Genomic DNA, 23817 nt, shown 5'->3' on the forward strand with positions numbered 1-23817 from the left:
CGACAACCTCCTAATCTCCAAGCAACAGGGAACGTGACGTGGGCAGAACTCACCGCTAAGGCCACCGAACGTGGATGGGGGCTGTGCTGGGCGTGGGGTCGCAGCCCGTGTGCTCTCTTGGGAGCCGCTGGCCTCTAAGGGCTTCCTCTAGGGTCGAGGGGCCTTGGTGGTGCTGGACGGGGCTGAGTCACAGCAGCCACCAGAGAGCCCGACTGTCTTCGGACCGAGACATTAAGTCAAGGAGGAAACGCAGACCCCTTCTCCACCTTCCAGGCAAGCAGGGGAAGACAGCGAGCCTTCTCCCTGGGGCGCGCCTGCGTGTCGCCAGTGCATGCAGCCTTGGGGACTCATCGCCCAGGCACAGGGGAGGGGCTCCGGGCGCCTGTGCTGGCCCCGCCACTTCTGAGAGCTGACTGTGACGTGGGGTGCTCGGCTCACATCAGAGGAGGAGCTGAGTCGTAACCGGATGAGGGACTGGCAGCAAATGGTCAAGGGGCACAGGGGCACCCAGGGGTGGATGCCTCGCCCGCCACTGCAGCTCTAGGAAACCCCGTCTCTCCACAGGGGACCTGCTCTCGGGGGCGGCTGGACGGCTGCCAGGGGCCGGGGTGGAGGTGGGCAGAGGTACCTTCACGTGTACCCATGTCCTCTTCCTCTGGCAGGTGCCCCAGCGGCTGGCCTTGCAGGAGTTCTCTGTCCCGGGGCCAGTACTCTCCTTCCACACCCACAGCAAAGCACCGCGTGGGAGCAGACGGGGAGGAGAGGACAGAGAGAAGAGTCATCCCCAGGTTCCTCCACTCCAAGCCCATTCCCGCAGGCTGGAGCCGGACGCTACTTCCACGTCCAGGAGATCAGGTCTCGGGAGGGAAGCAGGGCCAAGCTCTCCTGGAGAGGGGGCACCACGCCCCGACCCCTGGCTGTGTCCCCTGGGGCGGGCCGTGCACGCGATCCCCACTGACTCACGCCGGGGCACTCGGCTCTACAGACACAGCTGGCGGAGGAAGCAGCCCGGACGCCACCCCCTACTCCTCACACAAGGGCGGTGTGCAGGCCCCACGTGCTGCCTTGGGGTCCCACCCCAACCTCCAGGTGGGAGGGAGGCCTACACAGCAGAACCGGGGCCACGAGGGCTCCAGGAGCCCGAGGGAGGCCCCACCTCTGCCGCCTGACCTCGTCAGGGCCGCCAGCTTGGGGCTCCACTGCCAGCTGAGGACCACGGGTAATGCACACCCTGCCCGGTCAGCGCCTGGCCCTCACTGAGCTGGAGCGAACGAGCCCGGGCTGGGACTGGCCGCCGAGCACAGGGAACTCCAGGAGGAACAGAGAGATAGGCCTGCAAGGCGCAGAGCCCTCCAGGGCCAGCCCCACGGGCCAGGCTCCTTGGCTAACGGCTCACGTCCTCTTCATCCTGCCCACACCCCACACGGACACCACGGCCTAAGCAGACACGAGTTCCCGCGGACTCAGGGCTCTGCCTGCCTGGCCCTGCTCACCACTCCAGGCCCGGTGCAGCCGGGACAGGGAGACTGACCCTCCGACAAAGGCCAGAGAAGGAGCCCAGGAAGCTCTTCCTCACCACCCGGGATCACACAGGCGGACGGGGCAGGACCCAACACCTCGAGTGCGAGACAAGAGGCATCTCAGAGCCAGCCCGACTGACCTACCAGGACACAGGTCCCAGCACGTCACCACGCACCACCGGTGACCCCTCCTGAGGGGCCCTCCCTCCTCAATGCTCGGCAGCCTCCGACGTCCAGGACCAGGAGCCAGGGAAGCCCCAGAAAGCTAAGTTCCCTTCGTTCCTTTAGCTGGAACAGGACAGGACGAGTGGCCTGACCTGGAGGAGGCCCTCATCTGCCTCTGCATGCAGCTCTACCCGGACAGCCCTTCATGGGTCCCCTGGGGCCTGTGGGAGGCATGCCACGTGACCCCGGCCACAGAAGCCTCCCACACGCGGGTCGGGTCGGGAGAAGAGGCTTTACTCTGACCTTCACTAGACGCGTCCTCCTCGTCCTCCTCGTCCTCCTCGTCCCCTGCGTCCTCCGCGTCCTCCTCCCCAGCTGCGAAGCTCCTGGAGGCCTCGAGCTCCTCTTCACTCCTTCCTTTCAGAAGAGCATGGATCCTCACGGCCTCCTTCCAGGGAACGCCGCCCAGGTCCGAGGGGGGCAGTGGGGGTTCCTCCTCCTCCATCTCGGACTCAGAACTGCTGCAGAAGTGACCACAGAACCCAGTGAGGGGGCCACAGAACGGAGAAGGGGGTGGCTCAAAGCCAGGGGCACAGGCAGAGGCTCCCGGCAAGGCACCTGCCGGGCGGGAAGGGAGGGACGACACCTTGGGGCCAGCGCACAGAGGGTGAATGGAGGGCGAGATGGGTCACACAGGCCGGGGCAGCCCCGCCAAGCACAGGCTCGAAGCTCGTGACCCTGGGGACCAAGGGTGAAGAGCACCTCCGCTCCCGTGGACGCACCATCTCGTTGGAGGATCCCGGGTGGGAAGAAGGGCCGCCGGCAGGAAGCGGGCTGGCGGAGGTGCTGCTCACAGGAAAGGGAGCCCCAGGCCCCGCTCCCAAACCCCACAGTGCAGTGTGCAACGCTGCGGGTGAGGGCGCCTGGACAAACGCCCACCCTGAGGAGGGGTGCTCGCTGCGCGAGGGCCCCGACGCCTGCTCCCGGGGCTAAGAGCTCCCGCCTTGCTCAGAGGGCCTGGCCCAGCCGCCCGTGTCTGGAGGAGACCCTAAGCCCCGGGATGCCCTGCCTGATGGGGAGGCCTGACTCCCTGGGGCCTCCGGTCAGGATGGAGAGTCTAAGAACGTGGTTTGGGGTGAAGGCCTTGGGTCACCAGCGTCAGCCGACCCGGAGACCGGGCTCAACCACATTCCACAGGGAACGTGGACCCCAAGGCTCTGTGGGTGTCGTCACACATTAACACCAGGAGAGTGGCTCTGCCTGAGCCCGCAGGGACGGGAGCCGCCCTTCTCAGACTGGCCTCCGCGCTCCGCTCCGTAACGGAGAAGGGCCGTGAGCACAGCCCCGCCAGTGGGTTCTGTCCTGTAGCCTTTCTAGAAAATTACTGCACCCGCGGGTGGCGCTGGGGACTCCATCACTTTCATCGAGTCAGAGGTGAGGGTGGCCTCCAGGGCTGTGTCCCTCGACCCCTCACTGGGCCGCAGGGCTTTGCCACGACAACTGTGTGACCACGAGCTGGCTGGTCATGCTCTCCAAGCCTGTGTCCACGCCGGGAAGGGGGTGTGAACACCGGCTTGTAGCGGGTGCCCCTAGTGGAGTGAGACTTTACTGACCGCATCGCGCTTGTGCGACACTCCGGTCCTCCAGCCATCCATTCGCTTGTTTACACACTCATTCATGCGTGCACTCAGCAGACGTTTCTGAGCACCTACTGAAGCTCAGCCGCTGACCTCAGAAAGAAAGAGCGGCTCCTCACTGCCGGCAGCTCAGTCTGGCAACTCCTACTTCACTCATTCATTCAACTACAATTTACTGAGTGTCTCTGCCCACAGTGCCCTTCCTAGACGTCACAAAGCTGCCACAGAAAAGATCTTCAGTGTCAGGGGAGATAAGATGCGAACACCAGGACTAGACAAGGTGGCCGGTAAATGCAGGGCGGTGGGGGTCTGTGCGAGGCAGTTTCAAGTGGGAAGACATAAGAATGTGGACCACAGAAAGCTTGTCCTCTGGAGTTTGTTAGCCCTCAGTGTTTACTTAGCCATGATCTTTGCCTTATCGTTGTGATTTCACTTCTTTACACTTATTAACTAACGACAACGTGTGAGCCCGTGTGTGTCATTTAACATCTTTCAAACGTGAAATCAGGGTAAGAATGCCTCTTGTGCTCAGCTCTAACCTCAGGTCGATTTGCAACACTTCAGGTGGACAGGGAGGCCAGCCTGCCCTCCTTCATGCCAGGCGCACTGGGGCCCCAGCTGTCGGCGGGCAGCTCTCTGGGGGGTGGGCTCAGGGCAGCCTCTCCCCGTGCCGTGTCATGAGGGCAGCTTGCGTGATGAGGCCCTACTTGAAGCTGTGACAGCTCAAGGACCACGGAGAATAGCAAGGGAGGCACAGAGCATAAAAACAGGGCGGAAGGTCAACCATGCTTCTGGAGTGCCACACGCTTCTAGAGATGGGACACAGGCAAGCCGCCCTGCCTGCCTTGGTGAAAGAGAGAGAGATGGACAGGTACTGCCAGCTGCTCCTCCCCAGGCATCACCGTCCACGGGCCCTCAGAGCAGCCCTCCGGGTCTGGCTAGGCTCCTCACGTCATGTCAGGTTCGCAGTGTGAAGTCACTACTCAAGGTTCATCTTATGATATGTTCTCGGGCTGCTCCCAGCGCCTGAACCTCTGGGTCTGGCCTTTGAGGGGCAGGAGGAAGGATCTGTGTGAGGAACATTCCCTGCCTGGACTACAGCCTGGAACACTTCCAGGAGGCAGAACCCCTACAGCAGAACAAAACACAAGACAACCGACTTCCCTGCCCTTTAGGGAGGAGAGGAAGACCACAGGACACAGCCTCTCAGGAGACACAGAGCCAGAAAATGTAGTCGTTAAGACGAGCTTTCCACGACAGCAGGGATCTGCTTCCACACTTGTAACTCCATCCTGCCCCGTGGCTATTCGATCCAGGCAGCCTCCCAGGCCACACCCTCTCTTATCGCTTGCCTAGCACTGCCGAGATGGGCAAAAGCAGATGAGGGGCACAACCAGGAAGGCCAGGCAGGCTGCACCCGCGTTCACAGGGTGGGAGGTGGTCCCTGTGAAGCCCCTCAGCAAAGCCCATCGGCGGAGCTGACACGTCCCGCTGGAACCACGGAGCGGAAGCCTCCCCGCTGGGTGTAGCCGAATCACTCCTCCCACAGCGCCTTCCCCGAACCTCCCCAGGCGCCGTCTTCTCACCGAGCCCACGGTGGGCTGGCAGGAGGACACAAAGTCAACGGACCAGCTTCTCAAGGGACAAGGTCTGCTCCAGACTTAAAAGAGCCGCAGAGGAGCAGATACAGAGAAGAAGAGGTGCTTGGAGCACGAGGCACTTCACATGGATCAGCTCAGCTGATCACACAGTAGCTCAAGGGCACAGCCACTGTTATCATCCCCGTTCCCACAAATGAGGAAGCCGGGCTTCCAGAGGTGGGATGGTCTGGGTGAGAAGTCAGGAACCCCCAGCGTCCGCCCACATCAGGTCACCCCGTCAAACCCAGGAGGAAGGTCACGACCCGGTTCCTGGCTGCCGCGTCGACCTGGGAACTCGGGCAGCCGCCGCGGATGGACACCACCTGAAGCTGCTGGTGGCTTTCCTTTTAAGTTAACCCGCTGGGAACGTTCCCGCTGGGAACGCTCAGAGCGTCTCCGAGCAACGCCCCGTCCTGCGCGGCGGGACAAGGTCCTGCCCACCCTGCCAACCCTGTAAGCACTGAGCCGCCTGTGGAGGAGACCTGCCGGGTCCTGCGATCTGCACGCGGTGGAGATCACTCCGCGCTCAGGCCGGCACCCTGCGGGTGGAGGGTGAGAAGGGGAGCAGTCAGGTGTGCCTCGCAGGAGGGGCTGTTCCTCACGCTGTCACCCTTTGGGCTGGCCTGTCTCCTGTGACCTTCAGGGAGTCCTCTGCAGCCCTGGCTGCCCGTCTGGGAAGCACACCTGGGCTCCGGCCCTCCCCGACACAGGAAGGAGAAAACACACGGAAACCAGACCAGCCTTCTCCTGCCCCGGCACCCAGGCTCTCCCAGAGAAAATGCAAGTACTGTTTCCAGGGTCCCCTCTGGAAGATGCTCCTTCCCGCCCCTCCAAGGAAGGGTCATGGAGCTGATGAGGCCTCGGTCGAGATTCTCTGCTGGTGTGAAGGAAACCGCAAAGATGATGGGAATCGCCTGGGTATCTGTCAAAACAGGTGTTCCTGGTCTCCACCCCACGCCCACCGAGTGAGACCCTGGCAGGAGCAGGGCCAGGAATTATCCTTCGACCAAGTGTCGCACGTGTCACATCAGGGACATCTGAGAAATTTAGAGCAGTGGTTCTCAGAGCGTGGTCTCCAGACCACAGCACCAGCCGGGAACTTCTGAGACATGCAGATCATGGGCTCTACCCCAGACGGACTGGGACAGAAACCTCCCAGCTGTCTGTGCTCTCACGAGCCGGCGGGTGATTTTGATGCAGGCGAAGCTTGGTCACCACTGCCCCAGGGCAAATTCGAGGCAAGCCCGATTTCTGGCACTTAAACCACCTGTTCAAGGAAACCCAAACAGGAATCACCACCCTGCCGCTCCTAGTGAGGGTTGCCTGGGCTGTGCCTGGATCCACAGGTAAGACAGTGATTACAGCAACTGCCCACCAGGTGCAGACACTGTGCCCACTACTTTATTTGGTTTAATGCTCAAAGCAAACCTCTGACGCGCAGTGTCCTTTGCAGATGAGGAAAGGAGGGCAAGAGAGCGTAAGAAACTTGCCGCCAACTAGCAGAAGGTGGAGCTAGGCCTCAAGTCTGGGTTGTCTGCCTGCAAAGTCACGTCCCAACGGCACCCCGCGCTCTGCCCGCACCGCAGGCGCCCGAGGTAAGAGGAGAGTGAATCCCCGCTTGGACCGGTCAGTTCCTGGAAACTCTGTCATCTCTCATCTTCAAGTCCGATGACTCTCCAAGGAAGGATGGAGGCATCTTACGGCTTCCTTGGGGAAGTGAGCTCTGGCGCCGCACTCTTATGAGACCGTTGTTACACTTTACATAGCATCCACGCTTAGTGCTTTTTCAAATGCGAACTTGAGTACGATGGGGTATTTACCACACCACTGGGTGCTGACTGACCTATCCTTCTACCTCACTGCTGCGAAGGCTGTGACTCAGCCTTCCTGCAAAGCCCAGGCTACATCACCTCCACTCCTGCCCCATAATCCCTCGGTTTACACATCACAGTGCAGGAAATGTTATTCCTGCAGGACAGGGTCTGCCCATGTCACCGAGCCCAGCCCTCCACTCCGCCCCACCTCTGGAGCGCTGCGTCCTGAGGGCGCTGGTTGGGAAGGCTCTGCAAGGGGGGCTGCAGGGGGTCCGCCTGTCCTGACTCCACTCCACCTGCCTGTCCTGTTCTCTTCCAGCCCGTAGGGTCTCCTGCTGAGCCCTGACTTGGGCACTGACCCCACTGACTCAGGCAGGCCTGCGGGTGACGGGAATGCGCGGACAAGGACAGAGATGAGGGGGTGTGTGGGGCACTTTCCCCAAAGGTGCACGCGGCTCAGCCGGCCGGCACCACGCACTGCGAGGTTTCTGCCTCTTTCCACACACGGGAGAAAAAAAGAAGCCCAGAGCGATGAGACAGCTTCCCCAAGACTGCACAGTGACCCGGTGGCTGAGTCACCCCAGAGCCTCCCTGGAACCCACCCCCAGGGGCACGGTTGCCGCCCCCGCCCCGTGGAAGCCCCTCCCCCGACACATCTGTAAACACCAGCCCAGGGCACATTTTTTCTGTTCCTTTTCAATGAAAAGCAGGGTTAAGGTCTTGGTAGGTGCTCAGTAAGTACTGAATCTCTGAATTAAGTCAAACAAACTGGTCCTTTCTGACTAACGAGACGGGGAGCTGGGGCACCAGGCGGCAGGGAACATGGAGAGCCCTGGATGTGGACCAGAGACCCTGGGCTTGAACCTCAGTCAACCCTCCACCCTGGTCCTGGTCACCATCGCTTTCCTTACCACGAGGGGGCAAGATGCACATCCTATATATTTCACAGGCCCCAGAGGACGACCAGCTGAGGAGCTGGACGCTGGAGTCCGCAGCCAACACCTACAAGCACCTACACGTGCCCAGCTCTGTCCCAAGCACCTTCTACCCCGGGACACTCGCACAACTCTGCAGGAGGCCCTGGTGCTGCTGCCCCTCTCACGGACGAGGGGACAGGCAGAGAGGTCACACGACCGCCCAGTCACGGGTCACGACGCAAACCCAGGCCGTTGGGCTCAGGGCCCCGCTCCCCTGCCCGTCACAGACGCAGCCCCACAGGCTGACCTGCTGGCCGCGTCCTCCTCCGTCCCCGTGTCCAGCACACTGCTCAGGTTGTGCTCGGCCTGCGTCTCCTCGGGCACCTCCTCCAGCCCCTCCGCCTGCCGCACCGACAGGCGGTAGTTCTCCAGCTCAATCCTCTCCGGGGTGCCCCGCAGCCTCTTAGCGATGCTGGGCTCCTCCAGGCCGTTCACGCTCGGGCCTGCACGACAAGCAAGAAGCAAAGTTCTGGGATCAGCGACAGGGACGAGGGAAGGAACTTCTCCCTGGAAGGAGGGGCAGCCGTCCCACGAGGCCAGGGAGCCGGACACGGCAGCAGTCAACAAGGTCGGGCCCCGGAGAGCCCAGAGGTCTCTGGTGTGAGGGGGCAGAAGACAAAAGACCCCACATCTGCCCTACAGGGACGCGACAGCCTGGGGAGCAGTGCACACTGGCCAGGGGGCAGGGGCAGGGGCAGGACTGGCCTTCAAGGGAAAGCAGCCTGTTGAGAAGGGAGTCCTCTCTGCTGCCCCACCCCCTCGGTCCAAGACCTGCTGTCCCCCGACAAAGTCCAGGACCCGCTGCCCCCCATAAAATGGTCCAGGACCCAATGTCCCCACCCGCTTGGTTCAGGACCTGCTGCTGCAATCCCATGGTCCGGACCTGCTGCCCCACCCCATGGTCCAGGACCCAGTCGAGGTTCGGGCACTGCATCTGGCTGGTCTACTGAGGTGTCCAGGTAAGCTATTCTGCAGAGCTTCTCACACTGTGGGTTTGTCTGTCTCACGTTTAGATTCACGGCAAGACTTTTTGTTCCACGAGAACACCTTGTGGACGACTCCGGGCTCCTCCCACTGCACCCACGCAGGACAGTCAGGCCCCCTCGGTCCTGGTGACACCAGCTGGACAGCTTGGTTGAGCTGGCGCCCACCCACGTCTCTGTGGTAAAGAGACCTTTTCCCCTTTGTAATTAATAAGTATTCTGTGGGGTGATGCGGAGAGACCCTGGACTACCTGTTCCCAGAATACCCACGTCAGGGGGCTGAAGATCCACTGATGACCCTGCCTGGTCAATCATTGCTCTGGGAGGCCCACGATGGCGGTTTCTAGACTCTATCATTCCTTTGCGAAGAAATCTGAGGACTGGGCTTCCCTGGTGGTGCAGTGGTTAAGAATCCGCCTGCCAATGCAGGGGACACGGGTTCGAGCCCTGGTCCGGGAGGATCCCATGTGCCATGGAGCAACTAAGCCCGTGAGCCACAACTACTGAGCCTGCGCTCTAGAGCCCGTGAACCACAACTACTGAACCCTCATGCCACAACTACTGAAGCCTGTGCACCTAGAACCCGTGCTCCACAACAAGAGAAGCCACCGCAATGAGAAGCCCGCGCACCGCAACAGAGTAGCCCCCACTCGCTGCAACTAGAAAAAGCCAGCGTGCAGCAACAAAGACCCAACGCAGCCAAAAATAAATAACAGAAAGAAAAGAAAGAAGGAAAGAAAGAAAAGAAAAGAAAAGAAATCTGAGGCCTGCGATGGGCTCGTGGACTCTGAGGTCTCAGGTGTCTGATGTCGCCGTCACGCATCCCTCACCTCCCCCATCTCCATCGTTACCCTTCCTAATACACCTTGTGACCCCACGTTTGGGCAGAAGAGGCCCACCGACCACTCTCCTGTGTCCACTGTGACAGGACGTCACGTGTGGTGCAGAGTCAGACAGACCCGCTGAGACAACGGACTCCGCCAGTGACCAGCTGAAGGACCTTAGGAAAATCAAACAACCACTGAGAGCTCGCTTCCTGATCCGTGAACAAGGACAATCCCACGTCGTGGGATTGTGTGAGTACGCAGTGAATTACACACGCATGTACGTGCATTTGTGCAGGTGCCACCTCTGTGCTCCGTACACTCTTGCCTCCCTCTTCTAGGAGTTAGGTGATACAGCTGAGGTCCAGGAACATTTTCACCACCAATCTGTACAAGTCCATTGCATCCACCTGCCCTGGATTGCAAACGACAGTTAGTGGACACAGAAGGAGGGAAGAGGCTCTGAACAGAGCAAGCAGCACCGGGAAGGGGCCCAGGTGGAGGGACGCAGGCACCGGGGCGGGGCGGGGCACAGGGCCTTGCGTCCTGCCAGGGCAGGCACCTGGCTTCGGCGACACTCTCGGCTTTAGGGACCGACACTAGGTTTAGCAGGTGAGGTCACGCCAGCCAGTGTCAGGTGGTCTTCAGGCGAAGCCCAGAAGCCCCCTGATGAAGGGCTGAAGGACGGGGTGGGAACACTGATTTAGTAACTTTTGTGACGTGAGAGTTTGTGCAGAAAACGTCTGGAAGGCTGGGCCTTCTGTCATGCGCATGTTCCGAACCTCCTTGTAAAATCATTAGAAATAACCCTGTGAATGCGGGCAGTCACGGAATAAAGTCTCAGCGCATCTGCTGCAGTGACCAGGATCTCCCGCCAAACAGCACCCTTCAAATCACTAGAGATTCTTTCTGAAAAGCAAGACCTGGGGCGTGTTCACTTACAAATGCAGGTAAACGTATAACCATGGGGTCTGGGCACGAATCCTGTGCCGTGTGCACACATCTGCCCGTCCCGGTCTTGGTGCCCCGGGAACCTCATTTTGGGCACCCCCGGACTATCCTTCAACACTGAGCTCAGGGCCCCCGAAGTGTGAGCTCTGATGCTGGATGAGGGCGTGTGGAAAATTAGGAAACACGTGGTCTCCAGATGACAGCATGAAAGAGGCAGGGAGCACAGCAGATGGACACGGTCTGGACAGTCTCCACACCTGCCCCCAGGCCCTCCAAGGGCACAGGCTCTAATCGCGGGGCCAGCCTTTCCAAACACCAGCCTTCCTGGCCTCCCTTCTCCTCATCAAAACCCAGCTCGATAAAGACAAGGCCAAGGGTCCCCGACTACAGTACCACTTGATTCTGTCCTTCCCATCGTGTATTTTTGACAACTGCCCTTAAACGGAAAGGGAAATAAATGGGTGGCAACTACCTGAGCACAAAGTTTTGGGGAATTCCATGAATCTGGAATAAAGACCAGTATTTCTTTTAGATGGTAGAAGAAAAACAGAGTAAGAGCTGTCACTTAAGGGAAAACAACTCACATCATCAGTTCAGACTGAGCAATTTCAAGGTAGAGAAGGAAAACACTCATGGAAAGACCCTTGGGGGAAATGCACAGTGTCTGCCAGGAATTCCACGAGAACCTGGGGAAACAACACAGGCTAAAATGCTCTCTACTCCGAGCGCCGCAGGCCGGGCATGGCAAAGAAAGTCCTCATAGGGATGGTTCCAGGCGTGTAGAGGCGTCAGGGCTCGAGCACACACGCGGGACCACGGGAGCATGGAAAAGGGGCGCGTGGCCCACCCAGGGATCCAAGGAGGGCGGTCTGGAGGAACACGAAGGTAGGCGCCAGCTTTAAGGTAGGTAACAGTTTGCAAATGAGATCACCGAGGTTCAGAGACAGTAAGCTGCCCAAGGTCACACAGCTGGTGAGCGGTGCAGCCACGACCCGACCCAGGAGCACAGCGTCTGCTCAGAGGCCTGGTGTGCTGCCGCCAAGGCGCATTTCCTTGGCGTCCTGCTCTGCCTTCCCCCGCAGGGGCGTCTTCACCACGATCTCCTCCCCATCATGACCTTCATGACGAAGGACAGAGACTCCATGGAAATGTCCTGGAGCAGAGCGTCTGGCGTCTGGAATGACATCCTGCCCTCCTCCCAGCGTCAATTCTCTGGAGTTTCCATAGGCTGCATAGAGCAGGGGATCACCCAACCCCAAGCCCAGAGGCTGGGGCTCTGGGGAGGGGAGATGTTAATTTAATACTGGGCTTGGCCACAAGCAACAAAAACGAAGCCAGAAACACTCAGATCATTCACACATCGGTCCCCACAGAGAGGAGGCTGTGGGCCGTGAGGCTCAAGACATTCCCACTGGAGACACTGTAAAAGGCGGGAGGGCTGGAGTCACTCACTGGTCAGGCCCCAGGCCCCTCTGGTCTCCACCCACTTTCAGCGACCAGGGAAAGCAGGATGTTCCCTCAGGGCCGGGTCCCCATGGAGGCCGTTTTCCCAAAGGGAAGGTGGCACTCAGAGGATGCTCGCCAAGTACCCCAGATTCACCAACTGCCGAAGCGTGCTTAGCATTCCTGGGCCATAACCTTGAAATGTCATGGGAAATGCAGACAAACAAAAACCAACAGAATCAGCATCCTTGACTCTCTGTCCTGAGCAGAGGGCCATTGGCCAGACTAACCGGATGGTGATGGTAAATTAAGACACTGAAGGAAGTAATGGTGGAGGTGGCCTTGGCAGTGGTTCTGACACCGTGACAGAGGACCCCCACCTGCCACCCCCGGGTCCCCGCTGTCTCGTCAGCTTCGGAGGAGCCCAGGAGAGCAGAGGCTGCAGAAGGGCAGTTTGGAAAGTCAGAGTGAACCAGCAGGGTCAGGCCAAGACCCCCGGCCTCTCCACGTCACATGCTTTTCATGTGGCGACACACAGGGGCTTCCCAGCTGAAAGTGGGATGAGGGATTTGGGATCATTCCTAGGCTGACTGTTCCCTAAGTCCAGGCAAGCAGATCTCAGGTCACTGGAGGCCAATTCCAGCTCCATAGACCGAAGGGAAACAGCTCCAGGATCTGGGTGGCACCCTAAATAAGAGAAAGGCTCTGAGCCTGAGTGACGGGCCCTGCTCTGGGCCAGTCACTGCCTGTGTGAGCTCCATACATCATCCTCAAGCAAATATTTTCCTCACGGGAGAACCTGCTCTCAGCTGACGGACGAGCGCTGCCAAAGCCCTTGGCAACACGCGTGAAATCACCCTGGGGGAGAGGCCGCCCTCCTCATGAGGAGCCCCCGTCCTCACGGGGCTGCGAGGGGGTCCCTGCTGCAGTTCTGCGGCAACGCATGGCCACCCCGGGACAGGACCGCTGTCCGGACCAGAGACAGCTGCCTCTGTGGGGCGTTGCCTTCGAGAGGGACCCCGTGGCGTGAGTGGCCCGGCGGCCCCGCGGGGAAGAAGCAGCCCACTCCCCCCACCTCATGCCACTCAAGCTGCCGGCTGAGCTGCCGCTCAGCTGTCCGAGAAGCAGGCGGCCGCTCTGCCCGGGACCCTGTCCCCGCTCGCGTCCGGCAGGACAGTGGGGTCTGGTGTCTGCAGGAGGAGGAGGCCCATCTTGGGGGAAAGGCTCACTGGGGCTGCTTCCACGGCCTTCTCAGAAGGGCCCTGGGACAGCTGGTTTGGGCCTCAGCAGACTCTGCTGGGCCGGCCGTACGCCTGAGGCCTCGCACGGAGATTTGGAGGACACCGCACACTTCGCCGGCGCTTTGGTTCTGGAGGCCAAAGGAAGGAGTTTCCAAGCACTGCCTCGGTGAGGTGACTCCGGCCCCTGCACGTGGACCCTCCGACAGACTCTTCTGTGGTTTCCTGCTGTCGGGGGCTGGGGTTCACTGCACGTCCCGAGGTCACAGGACAGGAGGGTGTCAGATGCTCCTTTGCTCGGGAAGCAGGTGATGAAGGAACAGGGACGAACGGCTGAGTCAGGACTGTGACGTGAGCTGCACGCCCCGCCGCTGGGCACTGCCGGCACTATTGCCACCCAGGGTTCTGATGTCCACAGGCCCTAGAAGACCGGTCCCGGACAGCACCCGGGGCTGTGTGGCTGTGTAGCGAGGGACGGGATCGCTAACTGCCCCTCCACACCCAGCGTCTCCTCGTCATCCGGGGGACCGCGTGCTCACGTGCGGCACAGAGAAAAGCGGGTCACGCGGACGCAAGGGGGAGATACTGAATTACCAAGAGTCGGGCAGTGACCGAGAGGCCGAGGACGGGAAGCGCAACAGGGACAAGTCAGAACTGTCCCAGGTAACCCACCAGGTGGGAGGTGGGAGCCTGCAGCCCGCAGAGTCCCCTCAGGAAGCTGAGGGGCTCGTCCATCGCCACAGCCCTTGGCTCCCCATCTGCAGGATCCCAGGGGACTTTTGCTGTTACGTTAGTTTTCTAACATGACGTGACTTTTGCTGCTATTAGTACATCTCCCAAAGGTGTCTTTTTGGCAGGTGGAAATCCTGGCACACGTCACTCTAACTGGCCAAGGCAAAGAGGTCTCTTTTAAGGCACGTACCCGAGTCTCCATTAAAAAAAAACACCTTACCAGGGCTTCGTGTAGCTTCTTGATAACATATCTTTCATGTGTCGAAATATCTCAGAGATGAAACTCGACTTGACCCTTAAAAGTCAGCTGGGTCACCCCGCAGAATGGCCACCTCTCTGCTGTCTAAAGTGCTGGGGTCTGCTGTGTTTTCTCTTAAATCCCACAGAGCTGAGCTCTAGCTGCAGTTCTGCTGTTCCCACCTGGCCGCCCACATGCACACACCTGTGCACACACGGGAGCCATGGGTGCGGCCGGCAGATCAGGAGGGTCCCTACAGCTCAAGGTAAGGGGCCTGTCCACCAGCCCACTCGTGGGGCTAGCCTCTGAAATCTTAATAAGAGGCGGGTAAAGATAAGGGTGGTCCACAGGTCAGCCCAGCCCGGGCCTCTGCCTGCTGCTGCTGGCCCCTCCGCACCCCCAGGGCTCTAGCGCACCTTCATCACACCATCCACCTCCTGAGTGCACCCCAAAATGGAGGGTCCGCTGCACAGGGCTCTCCCGGCCTCCTGTGGTTCTGGTACCATCAATGCAGCAGAGCAAGTGTTCGGTAAAGCGTCTTGAATAAACAGTCAAGATGGAAGGTCTCAGCCTGTATCTGAACTACAGCAACACCTCACTACACTTTTAAGGAATTGGCTGGACATAATCTAGTCTCGGTTTCCTCATCTTGACACACAACACTGAGGGCCTCTGCGTGTCTCAAGGAGCTTGATACTGTTCCAGGCCCCAAGAAGATACTGTTCCAGTATCAAGGAGCTTGATACTGTTCCAGGCCCCAACAGCTTGATACTGTTCCAGGCCCCAGGAACACCACCTCTGTGAAGACAGTAGCCGTTCCCTTAGCGCCCGGGACAGAGAAATTCCTATGAAGATGCCAACGTCCTACAAGACTCCACGGAGGAAGGCTCTGAAAAGACACCATCTCAAACGACCTGATGTCCTAAACGCATGTCCTCGCTTCACCGTGGAGAGCAGCTGAGCTCCAGGGAGCATCTCGCGCACTGGAGGCCCAGACCCGTAGGAGCACGCGGAGGGGAGAGGTGGGAAGGGAGAGAAGGACCACGCGTCTGCCCACCAGGCACTGCCAGGTGATGAGCTTCCCCAGATGTGCATTTAGACTGCGCCCCTCCCCTCCGGGGCACTTCAGTCCAGAGTGCATCCCAAGCTGGCTGCGAGGGGCTCTCGGGGGGCCAGCTGCACAGCCCCAGAGCGGGCTTGGCCTCTGAGCCGTGGAAGGTGGGAAGCGAGGCCCTGCCCATAATCCAACGATCAACAGGGACAAACCCACCTCGCGACGAAAGGCCCTCTGCTCTGCGACAGGCTCCTTCCAAAGACAGCATCTCTGCAACGGCCTCCCCTCAGGCACCGCATATCTGTTGTGGGAAAGGAGCCAAGCTCCTCCAGCAATGCCCACAAGCACCACCTGAGGCGCACCTCGGCGGCCCCATCACACCTGCGCTCTCATCTGTCAGCCGGTCCCTGAGACTTCCGGGCACGGGGGCCTGCACGGCTGGTGCTGGGAGTTCAGAGCCCTCTCCAGCGGCCAGCCTGGCACCCACGAAGCACTGTCCCTGCGCCGACTCCAGGCCGGGAGGTGGCTCGGAGCCCCTGGGGGCTTGTGGGGAGCCACACCGTCCCCAGGCCCACGTGTAACCCTACCTCTGCCTAAGAGAAGCTATAATCCTGCACTGTCCTCTGACTCTCACGTGGGTGTTGAAATTCAGCTTAATGTCAACCTATCCAGGACTGCTTTTCTTCCGCTGCTACAGTGAAGAGCCCCCAGGGTGTCGTGGAGTTAGCAGGTGACCTCACAGCCCATCCACGCAGGCTGAGGAACAAGCAAGGCCAAATTTAGCCAAGCCCTGCAGAGATTCAACGCCCACTGTCTCAGGACCAGACACGGCCAGCCCTCCTCACTGTTCTGTTTCCCCAAATCTCTGCTGGCTGGGAACACATCCCAGCAGGCCGTCCGGTCCTAACCCCGCAGGATGCATCGCCCAGTCAGCAGAAATAACCCTAACTCACTCTCACTCTGATTATGCCAGCATTTTCTGGAATCTCCACCAATGTTCAGAGTTGATATTCCTGTAATCCTTTTAAATAAACAAGTTTCCACACGTTTTAGCTTATTTGCTCTTGACAACAATCTCATGAAGTAGAGCAGCAGGGAGCTTTTTTTCCATTTTATGATCTTAATAGATGGGGAAACGGAGGCTCAGAGAGATGAATGACCGAAGACAGCAAGCATAACAGGCTGCATCTTCTCTTCAAGATCTGTGCTTGCCCCCTTTAGACCCAGCTCTGCTCTCCGAGGCTGTGGTCACCTCAGAAGATGAGCACATTCTGGGGCGCAGGGCGATTCACTGTGGTTCAGGAAAACGGACTCCTGTTCTAAAACATTTCCTCGGTGTCTGACAGCACACACAGTACCGGCACGGCTGCCAACGTGTACACCGCGTCACGTGCTGGGAGGCGTGTGCCCACAACCTAACAGGGGCGGGCAGGCCACTGCTGTCCAGTGTGGTCTGTTTCACTTTCTTTGTCCTCACACACTCTCTTCCCTGGTCTCCTACAGGAACAATCAAATGGAGGCTAATTTTACATTTAGGGCCTGTCCTTACTTCTCTTGACTTTAGTCTAGAATGGTGGTGGTCAACCAGGTGATCTTTTCCTCTGGGGTCACCTGGCAATGTCACAACCTGGGAAGGGGGGTGTCCTGAGATCCAGTGGGAAGAGGCCAGGGATACTGCAAACAGCCAACAACGCACAACAAAGAACTATCCGTCCAAACGTCAACAGCGCTGAGCCCGAGAGCCCTGCCTGGAAATCACAGCAGACTATCTCCCACCTCTCACTGATCAGGCCAACCGGCACACCAGATGTTGGACCGTGGCCCAATGGACAAAGTCATTAGGACAGAGCAGTGATGCTGCCACCAGAGTGAGGCATCCTGAACCTTGGAGGGCAGCGCGTGGAGGGCCTGTCGGGAAGGGCCGTGTGGGGCACACAATCCCTGTGCCGGGCAGACATGCCCCGCCCTTCACTGTCCTTCAGTACAGAGGAGTCTCTCTCTCACGGAGATGCTGTCCATCCCACCGTCCCCCGTCCACCCGCCCAGCCCTCCGGCGTGGGGCCTGGGGACAGAGGCCAGGTGCTAGAGGCTGACAGATACGTCAGAAGGCCTGCTCACTAAATCCAGGGAGAAAAGCAGACGTGGAAACACGACGGGGAAAAACACTGCTTCTTTCTCCGTGTCCCCAACTCTCTTCTTTTTCCATTTTCCAAAAACATCCTCTATGAGCTCGCAGGGCCCGTCATGACACACCTGCCCGAGGCTGGGCCTGGACATGCTCAGGCCTCCCGAGCTGCTTCTGTGCCCAACCCAAGTTGATCCAACACGGCAGAACCCAAAATGCTCACTGCAATGACATGCACGCTTAGGCCGGATTTAAGCGTCATTTTACGTGAGTGGAGTCTGGAGCGGCCCAAACTCCGACAGGTAAGAATGTCCGTGTTTAACTCCTGTCATGGGTGATTCTGCTCAAAGTGTCAGGACAGAAAGAGGCAGACCCTCATCTCTCCCTCTCCTCTGCCAACCCCACCCAGGGCCAGGCCAGGCAACGACTGTGAACGGCAGCTGTAAAGCATCAGTAGTAAGAGAAGGAAACCGTCAGCTCCACCACCCCCGGGGCCTCTTAGAGAAGTGTGATAAAACGCGAGCGTAGAGGAGAAATAAGCAACAGGCGTACAAGTCAGAAGTAGCTAGACTGTTGCCCGAGAGCAGCACTGAACACCATCCCGGAGCACAAGCCCGGCTCCTCCAGACTGACAGGGAGGTTCCGTGTGGAGGGACATCTTAATAGCATGACTTTAGGCTTGGTATCGTTTGAACTGATCAAAGAGTGCTGATACGGAGAAAATGAAAAGCAGTCGATTCAACATCATTATTCTCCTCCTCCGTCTCTTCTGATCTCCCCCTTCACATACCAGTGATGACATACCTTTGCTCTGGAATCTACCCTCTTTGCAAAGGCACACTCCCAGCCCTGGGGTCGCCGCTAAAAATCTGGGGACACGTATTTCCTGGAAATAACCAAATGCACATTCACAGATGACACGGGCGTTCGTGCGTGTTTTTAGAAAGTCATCTTGGCGGAGCCGACACACAGCTCTCTTCCCGCTGCCCCGTGCGGACAAGCTGAGGCTGGAGGACACAGGAGTGGAGGGGGCGGCACTGTGCACGTCCTGTACCGACTCCACCCGGCTCTGCCTGGGTCAGTCACGGGGCCTCGATCCAGTCTGCAAAATGCTACCTTCCTCACAGCCTACGGTGTGATTAGATGAGGGATGCGTATACAGAAGGCGTCTGGACAGTGCCTGGCACACAGTAAGTGCTGCACACTAGCTGTACCCCATTACGCGTCTTCCTGAATTGTTCTCTATGAGTTCGTGTGACATCAGCCCAAGGGCAGATTCACCAGTATAAACACTCGGGGGAGACTGACAGCAGTGAGCACACTTCAAGTTTCACTCTCTTTTTTTATCTGAGGGAGACTCCAACAGAAGCGGGTGCTCTCCCGGTTGTAAACACGATGGCCCCTTGGCGTGGTATTTGCAGTCGCCCGGAGCACGGCTGTTGGCTCTCAGCAGCCCCCGAGGGCAGCAAGACTCTGGCCCTTCCTGCACGCAGGCAGCTGGCCAAGCTCCGTCGCCCCAGGGCCCAGAGCCTCCACTGGGGCTGCCTTGCCGGCACCCGGATCCCTGTGTTCCTGGGCCTCCAGCAATGCTGATGCCCCACTGAAGGCAGGCAGGGAACTGGTTTAGAGTAATTCACAGGAGACAGAACCTAGGGCAGAGCCTTCTCTTCTAGAGGAAGAACGTACTGACCCAGATAAGTCTGCTGGTGGCAAATGGTGGGAGGGAAATTTTACAGCTGGTCTTCTCCAGCCTGGTCTTTCTAGATTCTGACTCAATTCTAGAAAACAGGGGAACAAGAATAAACAGGCTACTATAACCGTATTGTGACAAAATCAGCTGTTCTCCGTCGGCACCAGGTTGAGCTCAGGCGCCTTACAGACTCTCCGCCCTCAGGTCCCTAGTCACACTTTTCTTTGGGTCTGGTCTCTGAGCAGCCGCAAGGCACCAGGAGGATGACAGTCTCAGGAAGTCACCTCCACCGATGCCCAGCTTTATTGCCCTGGAAGAACACGAGAACTGAACGAAAACATGTTTATTTAGGCCTCTGCACTGAAAGCCCTGATTTCATTGTGTGTTTGAGGCCCAGGTCCTTCCGGAGCCCCAACCCCCGTCTGGCAGCACAGGTCTGCAGGGGCCCCCAGTAAGGCCGAGCTTTCTTGGGGAGTCAGCTGTGATGGAGGCCCAGTCACACCGGGACCCGGGGCGCAGGAACCGCAGAGAAGCAAGCAGGTGCCTGGATTGCAGGGCCCGAGCTCTTCCGGTAACCGGGGCCCCTTAACACAAAATAACCACCAAAGACCTACAATTCCAGGCAAGGACACTATGAAACAACAGTGACACAGTGGCAATAACCCTGACATTTTACCAAAGTACAGAATAGGAACTCATACCAGGGACAGTTTCATACGACTAATGCACAGTCACGGCAAGCTGGTGAGTACAGATATAGAGGTAAAGAACACGTAAGAGGCAACAGAAATTCTGACTCAACTTTAAGGATTTTTCTAGCAATCACTAGCATGGCCCCAGGAGTCTGTTCTTAGTAGGCAGAGCTAGGGCCCCGGACCCCCTTCTGCCGGAAGGTATCCCCAAACTGCCCTTTATGCCAACGCCCCTCTGTGAGTGATGGGGGGCAGTCTAACCTCACCTGTGGACACCATCAAGGGCGGGGTCAGGTTTGCTTGGCTCGGGTGTAGGGGCGCCTCAACCTCTCACCCACTGCCCTTCTTGGAGCAAAGCCTCGCTGACCCCAGAGCAGCTGTGGAGCGAGAGGCCTTGCCCCAGCGCGCACGCCTCCTCCCCGCAGGCCCTCAGGACGGATCTACTCGCCGGCACTTGCCGGATGCTTGGCTGGATCGAGGTGCCAGGTAAGGCCTGGTTTTGGAGTCTTGGTGAGGTTGTAGAGCTCTGTGAAAGGGCCTGGCGTTTGGGGAGGAGTCTTCCTGAAGCTGTCTGCTGGCTATTACACCCCAGCAAGGCCCGAGCGGGGGCTTGTCTTCAGTGGGTCCCTCGGGACAGGACGGGAACAGAGGGCAGCCCATTCTCACTGCTTCCTGCGCCCCGTCGCACGCAGGAGCCCTCCTGGGCAGTGTCCCAGTGAGGGAAGGGCCAGGGAACAGATGAGAAAAAAAGAGAATGGGCTTCAAGTTTCAGAAAGAAACTCGACCCAAAGGGAGCTCTCCAGGGTCTTCAGCCCGACTCCTTTTTCTCCCAGCCTTCTGCAGGGCCCAGGACAGACCAGACTGACTGATTTCAGAGAAGGGGGAGGGTGGCGAGCAGGCCGGGAGAGGCAGGCGCTCTCCATGCCGGGACCAACTCCCAACCCAGTGATGGTGCTGTGGCCACACAGGGACCCAAGGGGGCCGCCGGGTGGAGGGGAGGCCGGGAGGCCGCCTCACACCAGGCCGCCATCACCTAGAGCACGGTGGGCGCAGACTTGGCGCTGAGCGCCCCCCTCCGATGTGCCCTCTCCTGGCCCCATTCAGCACCCAAACGGCTGTGCCCCTGTGGTCGGCGGGCCAGCCGGCATCAGAGGCCCCGCTGCCAAGGTCACAGTGTGTGTGTGAGAAGGGGGCTCAGCCCTCCAGGCTCGAGCAGCCAAGCAGAACTGGACCCCCTGCCTGTGTGTCCAGGTCACAGAAACAGACAGAGCTGGGAGGACAGAGCTGGGAGGACAGAGCAAGGACCGTCCCTGACGCCAGGCAAAAGCCTCAAGGCAGCGAAGAGGCGCCCAAGCGCTCCGGTCCCCACGGTACCAGCTAGTCGGAAAGAGGAGGGCACGGCCTGGGCTCAGGCAGAGGCAGGCTCCGCGGAGAGCTTTCTCCTTCACCTGCTCCCGCCTCAGGGCCCTCATGCTGGATGACGGAATGGGGGACACAGGTGGCATCTTCCTCCAAGCAAGGAAGCAAAATGTCTTCCACCATGTCCCCCTCAAACAGGGGCCCTTCCACTAATGGGAACCTGTATTTTAGGTATAAACACCCTGTTTCCCCATTTTAATACACCTACGTTCTCTCCCGAGCCCAGCCCAGGAGTGAGAATCCTGAGGTACCGTGGTTTCATGCCCACTCCTGAGACCTGCTTGAGCGACCCCTCCCCACCCTCCAATCAGGAAAAAGGGGAGGAAAAGAAATACTCAGAAACCTGAAGATTGTTTGGAATTTATTCTCTTAAATAAGAACGGTAACACTTGTTAAAAAAAATTAAAAGCACAACACCTTAGTTTCACAATAACGGAAAAACGAAGTTACACAATTAAATAAAAACAACTCACAAAGAAACACACCAAAACGCACAACAGCACAGGTTAGAGACGAAGGCAAAGGCGAGGCTTCACGGCAGGAAGGCCGGAGACGGACAGGTGCACCATCCCTGGCACAACTCTGGCCTCTGTACCACTCCTGGGGACCCACCTGCTGCCTGCCCCCGCCCTCTACCCCAAGCTTAACAGATCAGGAAAAGTGGGTGTAGAACTCCTTAACTCACTGGCCAGGCCTTGAAGGCCATGCTGAGGCCCCTTTCAGGAGAGACTAAGGATTGCACTGTCCTACAGACACACTGAACACCAAGAGACAGCAGGGAGCTGTGCTAACAGACCCGCGCCTGGAAGCGAAGCGGTCCCGTGGGGTTCCTGAGCGAGAGCCCTGCTCCCCTGCTTTGTCTAAGTCACCTTTCTGGGGTGGGGAGTGTGCACTGCTCATGTCCGGGGGCACTTGCCCCCGCGGTCCCCACCTCCCCGGGAACACTAAGCCAGGTCAGTGGCATGGTCCCCGGTGTAAGCCAGAGCCCAGGGACAAGAAGCCTGGGGAAGCTTCACTAGTACTGTTACCACCACTTAGGGCACAACATATAAACGTGTACTTGTAGACATGAAACTAAGCCAGCGCAAACACATGTGCGTATATGTATGTGTTCACACATCACTGTCTACTTGGACTCTTGGGGTGGGGTTGGAGAGCGAAGCTGGATTTGGAATTCTCTTTGCTTTTCTAAATAGGTTTTCCAGAAATGCCTATAAGGGAAGAGGGCTTGGGAAGCAGTGGGAAGATCCTCCTGACGGCAGGAACCCAGGATTGTACCGCGCGTGGCTATTCTAGCTGATGTGGGAAATGGCTGCGTTTCCTAATGGCTCATTCAGCATCCAGACTATGGAACCCAAGGGTGACCGTGCAGGTGTGTCTGGGGACGCGGCATGCGGCAGCCACAGCGAGGCAGCCTTTTATGTTAAGATCATCTTTCCGTAAGACGACAGACAATGAAGCCTTTCTCCCATCCCATGTCTGTCACCTGTACTGGAAGCAAAGCTCTTCTGTTCCCTATGATACCCCATGCCTGTACACTTCAGTTCTGGTTACCCACTATGTGAGGTGCAAAGGGGATTCCTCTGGATGAAAAAAGGATCTAAAAACCTTCAACTGAGGGTCTTGTATTCAAGGGCACAACATCCCACTGGGGGTTTTCTTTCTCTGCCTGTTGTTATCCAAATGTTTCCTAAAGTCAGGGCAGGTACTATGAGGCCAGGGTAAGAAAATCTGTGCCAGGTCCACTGACCTGCAGCACTAAGTATAAGAAGCTTGGAAACAAAGCACTTACTGATTTTGAGAACAGCGAAGAGGGTTTCTACATTAAAAGCACGTTACAAACAAAGATGCTAAATCAGGCAGCAGCTGCAGGCCAGGGGCCCAGAGACAGATGACGCCGGACCAGGTTCTAACTCGCGGGTTGTGTTTGTTTTTTTGGCAACAGCAGTCGTTTTGGTGTAAGAGAAGAACATAAGGGAAGAGAGGGAAATGCCACAAGCTAAAGGGGGGCACAGAGCAGTGCCAGCCACAGCCACGTCTCCTCCAGACGACCTCCTGGGGGACGTGGATCTGGGGCGTGAACCATGCTCCACGTATTACTCGCTCTGCTCAAAGTGCAGCCCAGGGGACGTGCCCAGAACCAGCCTGACCACAGCCGTCCACAACACATTTCCTGAAGCCCCGAAACACCTGAGTTTTTCTGAAGCTTTTCAAAAGGAAGTTCTAGTTAACCAATCAAAGCTTTGGTTTGGGATTTAAAGAAGGGAATTCTTATTAAAGGAGAAAAAGAAACCGATTTCCTGCCAGCTAGAACATACACCCACGACCCTGCTCCTGTTCTACGAAGGGGAAGTGCTGGTGCTCCGCGGCACGTCCACTTGGAACCGCGCTCTCAGAAAGCTCGGGCCTCCAGAGGCAGGGACTCACTGGACCCCAGCGGCCCCGGGTGCTGGCCTTGCCACTGCCTACAGGGCACCTCCAACTGGGCTTCACATCCTGAACCCCTCATGCTGTGACAGGCGCATCACCTTCAGAATCAAGAAGGTCCTCAGGACTTTGATTCTGTCACCACAACCCCAGCTCTCATCTTCTCTCCCTGCTTCACAGAGTGGTCCTCTTCTCTATGGAACGCTTAATTCTCCACAACTGCTAAAAACCCGAAGCCCACTATGCTT

At 58.3% G+C, this 23817-nt stretch overlaps 1 protein-coding gene across 27 annotated transcripts in view; it reads right to left on the reverse strand.

The window, feature by feature from the left end:
- Nucleotides 1-23817, reverse strand: part of MICAL3 (microtubule associated monooxygenase, calponin and LIM domain containing 3) — a 193529-nt gene that overhangs the window by 35696 nt on the left and 134016 nt on the right. For 22 of the 27 annotated variants that reach the window (XM_060306674.1, XM_060306679.1, XM_060306670.1 and 19 more), the window contains 3 exons: nt 8001-8196; nt 1989-2206; nt 629-715 (listed from right to left, as the gene is read on the reverse strand). In XM_060306674.1, coding sequence (XP_060162657.1) covers nt 629-715; nt 1989-2206; nt 8001-8196 — 501 coding nt within the window. Of the gene's footprint in view, nt 1-628; nt 716-1977; nt 2207-8000; nt 8197-23817 lie in introns of those variants that run through there. The other 5 variants (XM_060306690.1, XM_060306685.1, XM_060306693.2 and 2 more) reach the window with 3 other exon arrangements.

This window comes from Globicephala melas, chromosome 10 (assembly GCF_963455315.2).
Source record: "Globicephala melas chromosome 10, mGloMel1.2, whole genome shotgun sequence".
Taxonomy (NCBI): Eukaryota; Metazoa; Chordata; class Mammalia; order Artiodactyla; family Delphinidae; genus Globicephala; species Globicephala melas.